The sequence below is a fragment of the Dendropsophus ebraccatus genome, chromosome 8 (assembly GCF_027789765.1).
Source record: "Dendropsophus ebraccatus isolate aDenEbr1 chromosome 8, aDenEbr1.pat, whole genome shotgun sequence".
In the NCBI taxonomy this organism is placed as follows: domain Eukaryota; kingdom Metazoa; phylum Chordata; class Amphibia; order Anura; family Hylidae; genus Dendropsophus; species Dendropsophus ebraccatus.
The window spans coordinates 106,716,719-106,735,097 of record NC_091461.1 but is presented as its reverse complement, the minus strand read 5'-3'; the positions used below and the strand labels follow the sequence as shown (position 1 = coordinate 106,735,097).

Below are 18,379 nucleotides of genomic sequence, written 5' to 3'. Positions count from 1 at the left end.
AAAATATCTGCAAAAAAAAAGAAAAAGAAAGAAAGAAAATATGGAGGCTCTGGACCACAAGTGGGTTGACTTGACTTCCATGTTTTCCGAAACAACTGTAGTGTGGTCTTAGTCATAGTAGTAGCAGGTTCGTATCACATGTCATTTTACATGTAAATTTTTAAGAGTGCTTTAAGTCTTTTTGTTTTTCTTTTTTTTTTCAAGGGGGGCTTCTCTTCCACAACTCAGACGTTTCACAACCATGGACATACAGAAGTGACTTTGCAGAAAATGCTGGGCCTCATGATGAAGGTGTTTTACAGCACGTCGGTAAGAAAAAAAAAATCAGACTAAGGCTACCCAGAACCACCTAATGTTTGCACTACCAATGAAACACTTCAAATGCCATGATGCCCAGCTTTTCCCAGCAAAAACTTTCTTCAGACCCCAAGGTAAGAAAGTAATCATAAAAAAGTAAGGGAAGTAAGGCTGATTATAAAGGGTCATTGCCATGCGACCACATGAGATTCTTTTTTTTTTGTTGTTCTTATTATTCAACGTTGTTATGCTGTTGACACGAGTCTTCCCCTTCCATTAGAGCAAAGCAACTGTGCCGCCATTTTCTTCCATGTTACAGAGATGGGAAGGGCCAGGTGGTCTGTCATGTGTGGGATAGAAATCTGTGACCATTATCCCAGGTACCAGGACTGAAAAGACAAAAAAAAACACAAAAATATTTTAGACATTTGTTTTTACTGGAAATCTAGTATGGTAAGTCAACATTAACTAGTCTCGTTTGGTAATCTTGAAACTAAGGAGTCCATGTGGGGGAGCATTTTGAGATAAGCAGAGATGTCTAGCTGAATTTGGCTTATTGATAAGAGAAATACAAAACAGACATTTGAACATCTGGTCTTTTCTTATAACAGTGATGAGTGTGGGCAAGATCCCTTGTGGAAAAAGAACATTTTTTAGAACTCCCAACACTTGGAGCCATTATTCTTTGTAACAGTGTTGAATCATGGTACCATTGGCCCACCAGAGAAGAAGTCCCACCTCCATCTACACAGCACATTTCACCTCCGCCTATAATTCCTTTGTAATATTTGCTGCCATCATGGTGCACATAGGACATATCATCAATAAGATCAAAGGCTTGGTTTAATCCTGATCATCGGCTGGCAACAAGTCCATGCCTGAATGGGCCCCATTCAATTCAATGAACATAGTCAGCTAGTGACTATACTTGGGTCATTTTCAAAACATAAAAGAACTTGCACAAGTTTGGGACAGAAAAGTGTGGTACGCATTACTTTTCCATCTTCGTATAAACTAGTATACACTTGAAAAATGACCAAAATGTAGTCCCTGGCTAACTAGATTCTGGACTCCATGCCAATCCTTTAATTTTGCCAAGATATTCATGCCTCCGAGGCATGAGACATGACGTGAACCCAACAGGTCATCTGTGATCAGATCTTAGGTGCAAATGTTTAGCTCCAACGTCACATCCAAATGAAAGAGTCATCTCCTAAACCTGCTGGGCCACAAGAGGATCCTTAGTCCTCTTATATGCTATTGTTTTCTGTTTTGTAGACCTAAAGGAACTTGTCGCACCATTCACTGCAAGATAAATTAATTCCCCATTTATGTTAACAGTGGAGGTCCCCGCCCCCCCCCCCCCCCCCAATGTTCTGCCTGTTATCGCCTATATTGTGGATAGGGCATAGCCTACTGAGATGAGAATGCTCTTTTTAATGTAGTTCTTTTTCTTTCTGAAGAAAAAGAAGACATCGGAGTAAGACACTGAATATAACATACACCAGAATAACAGACATGAAGAGACTGGCGAACAGATCACCTAGCGCCTCTTTATTCTCCTATGCAAAAATGGTGGCCAGATAGCTCCATAACTTCAAAATGGCTGACTCCAGGTGCAACTTCCTGTCTGTAGTTATAGTAGGAATACAAGCTCTGAGGCTCAGTTAACCTTAGAGGTCTTTAATGAAGTCTCCAATGATCACTCAGTCTAGATTGTTTTTTTTTTTTTTTTCAATCTAGAAATATACCCAAAATGTGTCTAATGTGACATATACAAACCTGAGTCTATAAAAAAATTGACTTAAAAAAAAAAAGAAATTCATTGTTTTCAGTTTAATTTAAGAAGAATCTTAAAGCATCTGGGATGCGATAATCTTCCAACCTAAGTAACATAATAATACCGGCATCATATAACGACGCAGTAATCTCGGCGGCCAATCAGATGGGAGGTTGTTATAATTCCCTCTTCTCCAGGACTACAATATCCAGTCAGTGACTAGTTGCTGTGGGATACAGAACATTTCCATCCTGTAATTAGATTTAAAGAGGCCTCTTTCCCAGCTCCGTCAGTCAGCTCTTGGCCCGGGCACCAGGCTCTTATTACAGACAATGCTTTTAGGCTACCTTCCATGACCCAAGTTCCAGAGCAGCTGTGCACATGGCTTATGAATGAACTTGCCATGTGTAAACAGCTGGTGCATTGCCATTCTCTTGCACACAGACCTAAAGCCGAGCTTTAAACAATTAAAGAAAAAAAAATTCCAAACCCACAGCCAAAAATAAACTAAACTGCATTACGTTTCCTGCACTAACAGCAAAAATGCACTCAAAAAGTTTTCTTAGTTTTCAGCTCGAGTCTTGCAGACAAGGTTACCCCAGAGCAGATCTGTAATCCTTCACTGAAATAGGCATTATTGATTACTCTGGTCTATTGTTCCCATTTCAACTCCCCAAGTTCAAGTTCATCGTGGTGTTACATCATGTCTGGTTGTTAGGAGCAACCAGACAGAGCCAGACGTGACTATCATTAGCAAGAAAGTCCCGGCTCCCCTCCCACCGAACCTTCCCCTTTTTCTCTGACGTTGCAAATCCACTGCAAACACATTGCAAGTATTCATTCGGTGTAATTTATGACCCAAGTACAAGAGTGGGACCCCACACTCCAAAAACACTCTTGTGTTTTTAATGAATCGACCCTTCCCTGGTACTTGGGAAAACTTAGACAAAGAGCCAATTATTGTACTTTTCACTTTGCACACTTATAATGTGGTGGTGCATGAAAAGGAAAAAAAATGCAAGACCAGACCAAGTGATGATCTCCTTTAAGTCTGCTCCCTCTTATTGACATTATCGTGAAATACTTCAGCTCCTTAAGGAAATTGATGAAGGAGTGATGCCTATGGAGTTGGTATTCTGTAACACAAATCAACTTCATGACATGCTTAAATTTAAATGCTAACCACACACTCCAAGAGTTACTTTAAAGGTTAGTTTTTAATCAATAGAAGGTGCTGAGTCGGGAGTTTTCTTTTAGCTGTGCAGCACGGCTCTCGAGTCTTTGGTAATTCAGCTTTCAAACTTTCTCCCCCCCTCCCCTCCTTGAAGACTGGTCTTGCAGTGCATTGCAGATACAGCACACTGTTGGAATACGCCAGTACAGGATCAGATGAAGGATCAGATAGGAAGGATAAACTGCACTCTAGATTTTTAGGGTTGGCGCAACTTGACTACTGGAGATGAAATGAGGAGCAGCTTGCTTATATGTAATGAGAATAATAGACTCTCTCAGCTGACTATGGGAGCAATGGTGACAAAAAACAAAAACTGCAGGAAAATGGACCAAGCCACTCCCTGCACCTGATCACAGACATCCAAAGACTATTACATGACTGGACCACAGTACAGGCAAATGTTTTAAAGGATATAAGATAATATAAATAATAATAATAATAATAATAATATTAATAATAAATAATAGTCTTTGGAGACATAGGCTTCATACAGGACACGTTTTGTTGATTTGGCAAAAAGTTCTGTGTGACATATACCACGGTGTATATAATGGACCAAATCTAGTCTACTGGTAGTTATGTTCAGTGTATTCCCCGAGTGCTTACTCTTCTAGCACAGGACCCAAAACATGGTCCATAAAATTCAGTGGACCCACCGTGAATCCACTGTAATATACCACCAAACTTTTTTGGCAATATCTCTATGTATCTGTCAGGTGTACTGGCAAAATATGATGTGAATGGGTTCTTATAGTGATGGTTTATCCTTCAGACTCTTGGCATCCCTATCAGTTAGCTCACAGAAGGGGGGGTATGCTGTGACCCCCTACAGCTTAGTCCTATATAAATGAATGAGGATGAGCTGCAATACTAGGTGCAGCTGCTAAAAATTGTATGGTGCTGTACCTGGTAAACACTGAAGGGGATGCAGTAATGTATACTTACCTGTCCTGCTCTCCCAATGCTGCTGGTTAACAGGCCACCTGCTCTGTGCTGCTGTCAGTGTCTTCATAACATCCAACAATGTGCCATTCCCATAGGAAATGACTGGTCAGCATAGACACTACGCTGAGCTGCACATCATCGGATGTTATGAAAACAATGACAGCGGAGGAGAGCAGGTGGCCCGGGATCTAGTAGCCAGAAAAGGGAGGTCCCTCTTTCCTAACTCCCATTGAGAAGTAAAACATAACTTTTATTTGTATAATATAGAAAACTGCTGTCAGCTTAATTCAGGAGGACCCTGTTATCAAAGAAGCCAACCCCTTAATCCGTCATTGCAAAGTCAACGGGGGACATTTAGAAAGGTTCCGCCAGAGGCGTACAACAGGGAGAAGGTGCAGATAAGCCCCTTCTCCCTGTCATTTGCCTGCCATATCCCCAGCTCACCTGATAGGTGAGGGGGCTCAGGGGGCGTGACAAGGCGGGAAGGAGGTGTGGCCTCCACCTGCGCCTCATTAACCATGATTAATGCCTGCTCACTGGCATAAATCACGTTCCACAACTACACTGGCTGGAAGCAGGTGTAGATTTGTTGTGGCGGGTGCAGGACCAGGTTGCACAGCTGGCCGGATCTACTAGGTGTTGTGCCTCTTAATGAATCCAGATGGGAAAAAGGGAGTGGGACCTCATTTAAGACCGGCGTACGAGAACACCGGTCTTGATAAATCCCCCCCCCCCCCCCCCCAATATGTTTGAATGCTAGAGATGAGCGATTTGAGCATGCCATTGGAATACCGATGGCTAAAGACATTGGATGCAGCCCTAGGGCTGCCTTGAAAACATGGATACGGCCATAGGCCCTTTGCTGTATTCATGTTTTCCAGGACTCCCTAGGGCTGCATCCAACTTCCTCAGCCACCAGTAATGCACATGAGTGAGCGGACTCGGGCATGCTCAAGTCACACTCATTTGTACTCAATACCCCTTGGACACAATATATTGATGAACTGGTAGATTTTCCAGATTATTAGAGTTCATAATATAATTGTCAAATTGTAGGACTTTTTGGATTGGAAATTCACGTGTCATCTACATCTAAATTAAAGGACTTTTCAACTTGTTTCCACATTTTCCCAACATTGCCTCCATATCAGATGTTTTTGGATTAAACCACATTTGCCGACCCCTATCCTTTATGGGCATCAGACCTGCAAGATTTCCAGATCACCAAGTGTCGTGCTAACGCATTTCACAGCCAATTGCTATACAAATTTACTGTGAAGTGTCTGCAGCGCTGTGTCTAGTAAAAGACCATTACGAGCCCTGACACCTTGTTCCATTGTATCACCCTTAACTAAGAAGCGATCGCTGCCTGTCTGTCTTCAAGCATATTCCCCACGTCCTCCTTTCAATCTTCAAGGAGAAACATCAGACAGAATTCTGCAGTCCGGTACGAGATCTTAGCTTCCCTTTCTCCAGTCAAATGAAGGAGTAATCACATCAGATTGAAAAGTGCTGACTAAGGATTTAATAAAATGCTTGCAGATGTGTGTCATCTCCAAGGTACTCGACTCATGTAATGCAAAGCAGCCCCACATAGAAGAAGCTTATAAAATACCATTTAACCATTGCAAAGTGAACAGGGTTTTACTGTCCTCGGAGGAGCATTTTTACACTATTTTTTTCTTTCTTCCTTAATTTACTGCACCATGAAAGCCGAAACACTGATGTGTTGGTGTCGGAGGACAGTTGTAAGACTTTATGAACCATAAACAATATACTCTGGGCTGCATTCTAAACAGGAAGTTCCTCTCATTGATAAACCTGCTGATCTGTGACCGTCCCATTGTGATGGACGAATACGGAGAAGCTTTTGACAATTTCATCTTTCACCACCAAACTGCAGATGCAGCGTTTAACACGTCGTCTTGTAATACCTTGATCATTAACATACTCCTCTATGTAACGCACCCGACCGAACAGAGTAAGGCATTGAAACTACCTGGTGAAGGTCAGATAGAATCAGCCGGGGATTGTGAAATGAGCTTTCTTCTTCTTGTGTTTGGTTGAAGTCTCAAGCTACAGAAGCCCCTGATATGTCAACCAATGAACCCCAAAATTTGAGTTTGTTATGACTGATGGATTTCTGCTCCATTGGTCAAAATAGCTGCATTTATAATGGGCAGTTTGGTTAATATGGTGGAGCACCTTTAGGTGTTGAATGAGCTATGCTATAGTACTTTGGTGTAGATAATGGAATACAGGTACTATTTCTGTTCTTTGAATTAAGGACCCGTTCACACTGAGCAAGATTGGCGGAAATCCGAGCGGAATCCCTGCCAATGCAATGCCTCACGTGCCTACACTCAAAGAATTGACACGTCCACTCTTTAAGCCGAGAAAGGTGGGGAGCACAGGTGCACAAGGCATCGCATTGACACACTGAGGAAGGCGGGATTCCGAGTGGAGTCTGTGGCAGGAGTTCCTCTTGGAACTCCATCACTTTTGCTCAGTGTCAACATACCCTAAGACATGAAAGTCAGTATAGATTGATGAGCACCATGACAGCCGATCCCCATTGCATCATCCCAAAATGGGCTTTTCTATGTCTGAAAATTCCATCATAACCTGCGTAAATCCTAGGGACCAACTTGTAAGTACTAGAGTTGAGCGCAACTCAAGTATGCTCAAGTCCGATTGTTCGGCAATTGCATACTAGTGGCTAAAGAAGTGGAATACAGCCCTAGGGGGTCTTGGAAAACATGGATACAGCCTTAGGCATCCAACTTCTTCAGCCACCGGTATTCAAAGGCCCAACAACTGGGCAATGCTCAAGTTGCTCTCATCTCTACATGCTACCCCGTCACATTTGCTTTATTTAACCATCTACCACCTGATCTTGTTCCAGCATAGTTCTTATGGCAACTGGTTAACACCTACTAAGGGGTCACATGTGTCACATATATCTGATAGGAAGGGGTCCCCTCCTCCAGGCTGGTTACATGGAGGTAGAAAATCCGAAAGCCCAAAGTCCCTATTACACGGGGCAATGGAGGGGAGGAAACGAGCGTTGTCATCGCTTGTTTGCTCCTTGTTCCCCACTTGCTTGTTTGTCAGCTGATTGTTGTCTTCTATTACACTACACGATTAACGGCCGATATCGGCACGATAATACTATAGAAATTATGACTAATAATACTAAGAGAAATTACTGACATCTTATGCCTACCTATCCAGGAATATGTATAGCACTACTTTGGATTTCCATTGTCAGATCTACAGCATTTATCTACGTGACACCACAGTTTCATGCTCTACGTGTAGGATGCTGGAGTGGATCCCCGGTAACACCGTAACACGTTCTGCCTTTGTGACTCCCCCGGCTGCGGTTTTCCACTATAAACCAAACACACAGGAGTAGGACGCTGTCACCTGCAGGTAGGGTTATAGCCTGCATGAGATTTGCGAGCCAGCACTTTCTGCTTTTCAAATCACAGAGTTAAACAAAAGTCCTGAAGGGCAAAGTTTAACACTGAGGAAGGAGATTGTTAATGTGGAATCCAGAACAGGGTGTGACACTTGGCGCACGTCTGCAAATCGGGGAGTTATTTGAGGACATATAAATTCTGGTTAACACTTGGAGAGTCAAGGTTTCTGCACTTTCCATTATGGCCGGCAGCTAACTTCACCCGGTGCTGGCTATGATGGAGTTAAAATCTGTAGGACTGGTTTAACTCCAAATTGTAGAAAATTTGTGAAAACTCAAGGATAAACGCCAAAACAAGGTGAGATTTTGTAAAAGCAACATCTACACCATGGTGTAAATGATGATGATTTTTTTTTTATTTAACCTTAGCTAAGCAAAGACGGCAATCTCTCTGCAGTTTATGTAAGTTTAATTTATGTCCATGTTGAGTGGAGATTCTGGTAACCAATGGGGAGTTTCATCAGCTTCATACTAACCCTGAAGGGTGTGAGTTCTGCAACACAATGAACAGATATAATAGGAACAGCCCAATGTCTTCTATTCCCTGAGCACAAGATATCACGACTGTCAGATCTGGAAGGAGCTCGCTGACCCGGACTCTCTAGTAATTAATCCTTATCTAAGGACCTTACGGCACTTTAGAAGTGTGAAGATTAGACCTCTCCGTGGCCTAGGCTGGTGGCCAGGAGATAAAGGGTGATGGCTAATGCCCAGGCACTTGATGTAATAGTCAATCACTGTGACGGGCACCAAGCGGGCAGGAACGCCTAGGCAATATATATATTAAATGCCCTCGCTCCTGGCCTAATACGTGGTGAACAAAACTAATGTTCCATTGAGGCCTTACAATTCCTCATAATATGGCGCAAGTATTGATGATAAGCTATTACTATTTTCAGGCAAGGTGGTATAATTCTGTCTGTACAAATTCTATATTGAATTCTATTAGGCTGAGCTGTACTTCTTGGTCCTGAATGGACTGACATTGGACCTTCTGCACTAACTAGATATGGTCTGATTGTAGAAAGAAGTTAGATTTGTATAGTATATTTGGTGCTCAGGTTCCTCAGGGGTTTTTCCAACCCTTTTGTATCTGATACCGCCCCTCAAGGAACTCTAGCTCCACCCATTCTTCATCCTTATCACTGTAGGTATCAAATATCGCCTGTATTGCTGGTAGGACCAGTACGGACCATGTAGAAAACTGTATAGATTTATAATAAGGATTAGGTGTATATCATACAGCATGGTGGTATGGCTCTATGATATACAGCATCACATCTTTGTCTTTGTTTACAAGACACATCATTATGTTCAAATGGATGTAACTGAGCTGCAGTACCAGGTGCTGGCACAACCATTTATATAGTGCTATAACTCTGTAACTGAAGAAGATGTTGAACTTGCTAATCACTTAGTTAAGTCGCAAGACTATGGATAAAATATTAGAGTCACAGAGAACCAACTTTCAATGGTTGTCCCGCCAACAACACTCGTCCCCTATCTACAGGATCCGTAAGACCAATCAAAGCTCTTTAGTGAGGGCTCATGGGTTGTGCCATCAACACGCATCACACAAGGGGGGAGATTTACTCACACCGGTCTTAAATAAAGCAGGGTGTACACTCGGGAAAAGGTGCAGATTTTTGATCAGTGGCAGTCTTATTGCTGAGAGCTCCAGTTTCCTTCAGGGAAGGGCAGGAAGGTCCCAATTCCCACACCGATCCTGCGGATTGGAAGGAAGACCAACTCTGTATGTACACTTATTGTTCTTGTCACATTCTTCATAAGGCTCTATTGACCATGGAGCCTTGGTTGGTTTAGTGGATCCCCATTAGAGATAAGCGAACCTCGAGCACGCTCAGGTTCATCTGGACCTGAACTTTTGGAATTTGAATATTTGAATGAAGCCCTAAGACTTCCTGAAAAACAAGGAAACCATGTTTTCCAGGCAGTTTTGTTGCTGTATTCAACTTCCTTAGCCACCAGTAATCAAATACCAAGAGTTCAGGTCCGGATGAACCGGATGATGCTTGAGGTTCTCTCATCTCTAATCGCAAGGAATCCTGACATATCCTAGACCTCTAACAGGATTTTTTCAGGCTTGCAATCAGATCCTACTGTTTTAGACTATACCACCAAAACCACAACCAATATATCATTATAGACTAGGCCATTTTTTCAATCAAAAACACCAGAATCCAGACTGAGAAATAGGAATAGAATGTAGGGCTATATATCTAACAATTTTAATGACAGGGATTTTCTCAGATAATCCAATGCAATAGTTGGTGTCACCCTAATTTTTTTTTTACTTCATTCAAAAAAAAACGAAAAACAAAAACAAGCAAGTAAAGCAAGTACAGATAGAGGGGACGAGATTCCTAATCGTATTTAATTTTTTTTTTCTATTAGGAAATGGCATACTACACAGATCAGAGACTTTTTATACTATAAAACCCCACTGTATACAAAGCACAGGAAAATGTGAAAAAGAGAGAAGTGGAGGGGGGGAGCTAAAAGCAGCTTAGTATGTGTTAACTCTGCTATTCTGTCGGCTTAAAGTGTATTTTATGCTTGATCAACAGTCCCCTTTTATTATGCTTTTCTTTCATTCATTCAGGACTTCAAAGAGAACACCAGCACAGTACCTGATCTTAAAGAGGAACTTGTGAGGGTGTTCTTAAGAAAAACAGGGTATTGGGAGCCATAGACCCCTGTGGACCCAGCCAGTTCAAAGAGAATATTCCAACAATGATTACATTTTGTAAATCTTTTTACTGAGGACAGCTTGTTTCCTGCTTTTTCATAAAAAATAGATTGCAGCCATTAAAACACAGCCCTGGACAAGACTTTCTTCAGACTTAAGGCTCTGCATCGGGATTAAAGGACACAGGAGTTAGAAATAGTGAAGAAAAAAAAAAAGCCCCGCAGCTTAGATCTTCAGCGTGGTCACTTGGCTTCTCAGAATTTTAATTCTTCCTCTTGAGGATTTAAAAGTAAAAAAAAAAAAAAAAAAAAGTTTCAAAGACGGGAATTTTTTGAAAATTTTTATATTATTTCTAATTTTCAGGAGTCTGCAAGAAGGGGTTAAAAACATCTAAAAAGAGATCTCAAATTCTCCAAAAGCCTTATAAAAGCGCCTGCTAAACCCACCCCATCCCACACAAAACAAAGGCAAGTAGTAACTGTAGGTGGGATATGGAGCATTCGACCTTTTCTAACCATATGCTGGCTAAATCAACAATACTGGTTAGCAGGCGGATTCCAAGAGGTTTTCCCGTTACATTACAGTGAACATACAATATGGACTTTTTTAACATGTTACTGTCCTATTTTATCAGGAACATATGAGCCTTTTGGATGCGGACAATAGGAACGACATCTGATCGCCTCGCAGAACGCACCATTAACGTCTATAGCAGACAATGGAGAGGTGCTGAGCTCCGAGATGTTGCCAAATCTCTTTGAAATACTCTTTTCTGTGTTGGCTCACTCATGTGTAACCCCCGTTGCTAGGCAGCCATGTTTATTTGTGTCATTTTTTTTGCTTTGCTTTGGAAATCTGAGAATATCCGTGAACTTTGCAGCAAATCGAGTAACAATTAGTGGTTAGTGCAGATTTCCCCCACCCCCCAGCCTCAAAAACCACAATGGTTCAAATGTAGGCGGCGCTCTTTGTCTCCTCTCCAGAAAAACGAAACAGCATGTGAATATCTATGAAACAAATGGATTTATAAGGTATTGGAAAAATTTCTCGAACAATGGAACGAATGGTATCTATTGCCACAATATTTTTCCATAAATCATGGGAATACGTGATACACGTTCACACACGAGAGGACAGTTGGATTAGGTGTCCTTTTACACTGGCTGATTTAGGAACGCCCAATAATTTGCCTGATCAGCTGCTGAACGAGCAAACTAAGCGCGCCTATATAAATGATCATTATTGGCTGCATGCTCACCGCGCATTTGGCCGTCAGTCTAGTGTATGGGGCAGTCCTGAAACACCATCGACAGATGATGTTGGTGGTGATATGGTGATAGGGGTCAACCGTGATGGAAAAGCATGGCCGCACAGTGAGAGCGTGCTTATTGCAGCTTACCCCTCTCTTCCCCATTAACAACATAGGAGCGCTTGGCCAACGCTCTTGTGTATGGGGAGGACAGATGGTGGGAGATTTACCTGAGGGCCACCTTAACCTGCAAATACTTCCCTAATTCGCATTAAGATGAAGGTAAGTTTCTCACCTTCATCCTCTGTGCCATTTCCGCCCCATTAAAAAATTTTGCTGATTAGGGGCTTTGGTGCACTGGGGGGCGGGACTACAGCTCCTGGTGCACCGATCCGCCTTCAGCCGACATGCTCTGCTCATGTGAACCTTAAACTCCTAATAGCACGGAAACAGCACCGAATATGAAGGTAAGAAAATTATAGGGTGTAATAGGGAGATATCAGCAGGTTAGAGGATTCAGCCCCCTCCCCCCCACGTGTGTCTGTGCGACTAAATGCTGTGAAAGAGGAGCGGGGGTAAAATTGGATTAATTGAAGTATTGGAAAACTGCGGCTTTGTCACTACAGCACTGCGGAGATTCAACCAGTTTCCCAGCTCCCGGCATGATACTGATACATCATGCCAGACAGGGAAACTCTCCATAACAGGGCTTCCCTGTCCATAGGGCCTGTAAAAAAAAGGATGAGTGCAAGCCTGGGCCCCCTACCCCACTGTAACTATGGCAGCACTACCGTAGTGTTTGTAGTACAGGATAGATAATGTTATGCTGCCCTGATCTGTACAAAATTGAGGTAAAAAAGTAAGAAAGTTTAAGTCTGTTTTGGGTGGACATGGGCCCCCCCAAGAGCTAAGGGCCCCGGGCTACTGCCTGAAAAGGACCTATTATAATCCGCTATGGCTGTATCCAAGTTTTCCAGGTCTCCCTAGGGCTCCCTAGGGCTGCCGAGTTTGGAGAAGTTGCCAAACCCAGACACTTTTATGAAGTTCGCTCAACACTAACCTTTAGTAATACTGTCTAGTTTAGAAGACAGGGAGGAGGGGGGTGCAGCTGCAGCTTCTCTGTGTGTGTCTCTGAGACAGCATGCTGTGACAGGGGAGAGGAGAAGTGGAGAAGCATCTGGCTGGCTCAGAACTTAGCAATAACAATACACCAGGAATTGGACAGAAAAAATCCAGCCTGTCCGACATACCTATCACATCTGTCTCTACCCCATAAATCACAATACTAAATACTTTTCTCATGATGGCGAGATATTGTTATATTGATACCCATTATTCTTTCCTTCCAACATGGCAGTTCGAAATAACATCTACTAATGTATTAAGGCAGGAAATAAGATGAATCATTGCTTAAAGGGGTCTTCAAAACAACAAGGATGTATTCATGTGCCCATCTATAATGGTAATTTATCTGCTGGATTAGACACAGGGACGTGTTTCACTGCTGCTCTATTGGAGACTCCTGGTGAAAGTCAGACTGCACCAGACACAACATGCAGAGGCTTATGGCCGAGTCTAATTTGCATGTAATCTCGATGTTCCTCCGTTGTCAAACATGGTTTCCATGAGCCAACAAAGGAATGTGAGACCCTGTGGTGCTTTCTCAGACATTTTACCGCTTGACATCAAATGTTCAGGCTGTGAAAAGAAAAGGTTCTCTGGAAAGACTACAGTATAGGGCCGAGAGTCAGAGGATTCACTACACAGGACCATCATCCTATGTACTGACAGCGCCAGGAAGGATGGCGTTCATTACTACTAATAAAAATATACAACAAATAAAAGAAGATCCCAATGGAGACCATTATTTTGATCCCATCTGTGCCGCTATATTGTAATTTTACTATATGGCTCTATTATTACTGGCTAGATTGTGATGGTCTGTACAGTGCCATATAGTGCACACACAATACTGTCATAGCCTACATACTGTCTATATAGTGTAGTGATGCAGCATACACATAATGGTGCCATACTGTGCATATTGTCAAACCTTTAACACCTAATACTGCCCTATAGTGCCTACAGCCACCCAACACGCACAAAACACTGTCATATGGTGCCTATGTAATAAAATCATATGATGAACATATAATACTGCCTAAGGCTATGTTCACACAACGTATATTTTCGTAAAGGTATGGCCGTTGTTGCAATCGGAAATATACGAAAATATACAATGCTTTGCCTTTTATGGAATCCCGGCGGAGCGTATACACATAGTATACGCTCCGGCCGTGATCTCTAGCAGCGCCGTAGAAAACTGACAGGTCAGTTTTCTGTGGCCGCTATTCAGGGAATAGCGGCCGGAGAAAATCCTGTCAGTGCACACAATGGAGGGAGCGGCTCCCACCGCATGCTCCATAGTGTGCAGTGGGGAGTTCTGATGCCGGCGCGCATGGATGCGCCTGCATCAGAACTCTGCGGCCCTAAAAACTATCATCCCGCCGTTACTGCAGTACCGGCCCGGAGATGATCTTTTCTGAGACCGGCCGGGTCACAGAACGGCCGGTCTCATATGTAATGTGAACATAGCCTAAGGGGCTCACACGTACAGGATCTGCAGCAGATTTGATGGCGCAGATTTGAAACTGCAGATTCAAAGCAAATCAAATCTGGGCCATCAAATCTGCTGCCTATCATATACATGTGAACGCACCCTTATAGTACCTACATGCAGTGCTCATATATTTACGCCCCTTTACCTTTGACATGAATTCACCCCAGTTTTATATATGTGTAATCCTTTAGCCTGCCTTCACCTTTTACCCCAGTGGTATCTGCAGTGACCAGTGGCTTATGACCGCCTATATGACTAGGGCGCCCCCCTAAGGCCAGTGTACAGGAGTGGCACTAAATTCAGCAAAACCTGCTTGTCGGTAATTAATGTTTCTCTCGGCATCTCTGGGAACACAAGCGAGAGATCGATGATATTGGCAGGATGAGTTCTGAGCTGTCAGTCAAACAAATGTGATTTGATGGAAGTCTGAAGCCGCGCGCGGCCGACGGGGGAAAAGCTACAAAACCACAGTCAGGTCTGGATCACCTGAGCCGGATCAATGCTTTCTCCCAGACTCCCGAGAAGCATCCGGCCAGGGCCATAAATAATGTAAATCCAGCAGATTAACGTATGCGAAACGCTCTGCAGAGTAAACACATAATAATGCGTACGTAAAATACCGCCACAGGACTAAACGCTATATTTTATTCATTCCCATCATCTGGACATGTTCCTTCCATTTCTCCCTTGTAACAATTACTATACTGACTGCTCTGACAGACCGGTCAATATCTCGATCTGACAGCCTGATGCAGAAACATGGCGCACTAATCTGATACACCATTACCCGTTATGGATGTGTGGCTGGGTGCTAAATGGGGCCGCAGATGCTAAAACGCATGCATATGGCGGCGAATTAACCGTATCCGTGTAACCAGAGCAATATAACTATTGGGTGGGGTGTGGGTCCTTTATACAGTCTGGCAACTGAAGCAGCGGCATAAAATCATTGTGCTGTACAATTCCTTTAATCCAGCATTTAATAATCTGCCGGGTGTCATAATTCACCAATATAGCATAAAATTTCACAGGACAAGAATCTTCTGATGTTGTCTTCCTTGAGGCCCCATTTCTGAAATTTCCATGACCATCCAATAATCCAGAATATTCCTCCAGCATTCACCCATTTTGGCAACTCCTAGCATATATGCAAGAGTGGGTGACCACCATGTTCTTACTGCAATCTCTTAAACGGCCACTTGGTGGAGTCTAGAGAAGACACAATAGGCGCCAAAGGCTGGCAAGGCATGATGGGTTTTGTAGTTTTGCAACAGCTGGAGGGTCACAGGTTTCCCACAACTGCTTCAATGCAACTTTACCTTTTGTACACCACAGAGATTGTCACCCAGCTTGATAGGAAAATGACCTATGGATACATCTTTGATTCAACACTGTGCTCTTAAAGGCAATGGTTTATCCTAAAATCCCATATAACACAAACATTAACCCCTTTTCTGACAATAGCCTTATTAATGCCTTACTGCCTCAGTACAAATCACAGGAGACAAGTGGCTGGAGGCTGGCAGATTGTCTATATGGCTCCTAGGACATTGGGATGAGGGCACCTTGCTATCAGGGTATGCACAAGATGTCCCTTTATCCTCATGTCCCTCCTTTGTGTTATATTGGATCTGTTTTGGAAGATCAAATATCAAAGACTCAGAATATCTTATGCTACACCAGGATAAAGGGCTCTGTGCTCACTGCATATCCTTGTGATACTTCACTGTGTATGAATTCTATCATGTGACTATACAACAGAAAGGGGGTCACAGGCTACAAGAGCTGAATGATGCATATAGCAGGGGTTCTTGGTCTCCGGACAGGTCTAGATCTGTCACAATCAATTTTTTTTATTACCCTAATGCATTGTTTTTAACATTTACTGGGGAGGTTATGAAGAAGGCAAAGACACCTGGCTGTGCATAGGATCTGCAGATACCAAATGACAAGAGAAGTCCAGGCCATTTTCATTTTAGGGCAGGGGGGAACTTACTACACGATGCTAACATACCTCTCCATGTGCTTACACAGCTACACCGGCTCCGGGACCTCCGCTGTAAGTCATTTTCCCTGATGGTGTCACGACAAGGGGGAAAATGCCTTCCCGGCTGATGGACTGCCTGCTCAGCCAATCAGTGACTGCAGTGGCGTCCTGCCCCAGTAACTGATTGGCTGCACCAGCTCCGGGATCTCCGCCGGAAGTAATTTTTCCCCGAGTCCCAATGGTGTCACAACAAGGGGGAAAATTCCTTCCCAGCTGATGGACTGCCCACTCAGATAATCAGTGACTGCAGCAGCATCCTGCCCCAGTCACTGATTGGCTGAGCAGGCAGTCAATCAGCCAACAGGTGGTGACGTCGGCTGGGAGAAGATCCCGAAGCAGCGATCCGACACTGGAGAGGCACGGGGAGTGGTGAGTTAAGCTTTTTTTTAATGTTCCCCCCTGCCTTTAAAAAAAAAAAAATCCCCTCGCCGAACTTCTCCTTTAAATCGGGACCCATTGTGAGAGTGATTTATTTTTCATTTAAAGGGATATTCTGATGTCAATTAACATAGTTATACTTGTAGGGCTTATCAAGTTAAATATTTTTGAAATTATATTCATCTAGCAAACTTGCCTCCTTCTCCTGATATGCTTATCTTTCCCTCCCATTGCCTAGGTGAACAACTACCACTGTACTCTAAAAGCATTGGTATGGCTGGTGTGTATATATAGCTATAATATAGATGTACAGATATAGTGTATCAATATATACAGCCAGATCTCTGCTTTTCGAGTAGAGTGGTGGTCTGTAACCTACACAATGGGAGGGAAACATGAGCATATCAGGAGAAGGAGGCAAGTTTGCTAAATGATTATATTTGCAAAAATATTTAAAAGATTAACTATATTAGATAAGATGAGAATAACCCTCAAGGCTGCCTATCCTATAAGTTTAACGAGGAAATTCGGACTACACGCCCTGCCCTTATCTGTAACCATATGATGTACCTGCCTCTGTCTCATCAGTGATGGGCACCTTTAAGGGTCAAAAACAGGAAGGATAAGCAATGTCTGGTAGATTCTAAACCAAATGATCTATGGGGTTTTGGATTGCACACCTGTGGCATTATGTCAAGCGCTGAGCCGGTGTCGAGTTCGTTCATTCTTGAAATAGTGCAAATCGCAGTAGCGTTAAAAATAGAAACAACAGAGATGTTGTCCGTCCGTAAGTGACAGCCGAGCAGGAAAAAGCGAGAAGGTAGAAAAGAAGAGTAAAAGACAGCAAAGAGCCCGGAAGGAGAAAGTCTGCAGTCAGCTGGATGCCGGTGCGTTCACTGAATGCTGATGGGATATACGGATGTATGTAATGCTGCGGGGTAGGCACAGCCCAGATGTAAACCAAACGTGGAGCACACAATGTGAGACAAATTTACTAAGTTTTTCAAAACTTTTCCAAATATTTCAAAAGTTCTAAAAAATGTCAAATCCTAAGTTACATAAAATGCAGCAAATGTATTCTAGACTGGCGTCACCATTGGGCAAAAATATGTACACTAGTGTCTAACATGGCCAGCGACATGCACCAAAGAAACAATACCATATGCGCCAAGGTGCCACTTTCTTTTTGAAATTGTCTTTCCTGTTGACTTGAATGAGTTGTGATCCATTCTGACCGCCATATTTATGTTCACCTTTAGGCTATGTTCACACAACGTATGTTCGGTAGTAATCACGGCCATTGTTGAAAATCGGCTGCAGGGTATCCCGGCCGGAGTGTATACACATTGTAAACACTCCGGCCGAGATCCCTAGTGGCGCCGCAAAAAACTGCCATGTCACTGAATAGCGGCCGCAGAGAACCTTTTAGTTCACACAATGGAGCGTGCGGCTCCGGCTGCACGCTCCATTGTGTGTAACGGTGAATTCGGATGTGGGCGCACACTGATGCGAATTCAGCGGCAGTAAAGATCATCCGGTGGTACTGCAGTACTAGTGTCTCACGCTGTGGGAACATGGCCTTAAAGATGATAAGAAACATAGCCAGTAAACTGGATGTTCCCTCTGGTCTCCCAG

The 18,379-nt window shown here is 43.1% G+C and overlaps 1 protein-coding gene across 1 annotated transcript in view; it reads right to left on the bottom strand.

Moving 5' to 3' along the window:
- Positions 1 to 596: 596 nt before the first annotated feature.
- The window catches only part of NFIA (nuclear factor I A), a 242,167-nt gene continuing 224,384 nt past the window's right edge, over positions 597 to 18,379 (bottom strand). Inside the window, exon 11 of the mRNA XM_069981333.1 lies at positions 597 to 686. Within this exon, the coding sequence (XP_069837434.1) occupies positions 669 to 686 (18 nt within the window). The 3' untranslated portion in view covers positions 597 to 668. The remainder of the gene's footprint in view (positions 687 to 18,379) is intronic.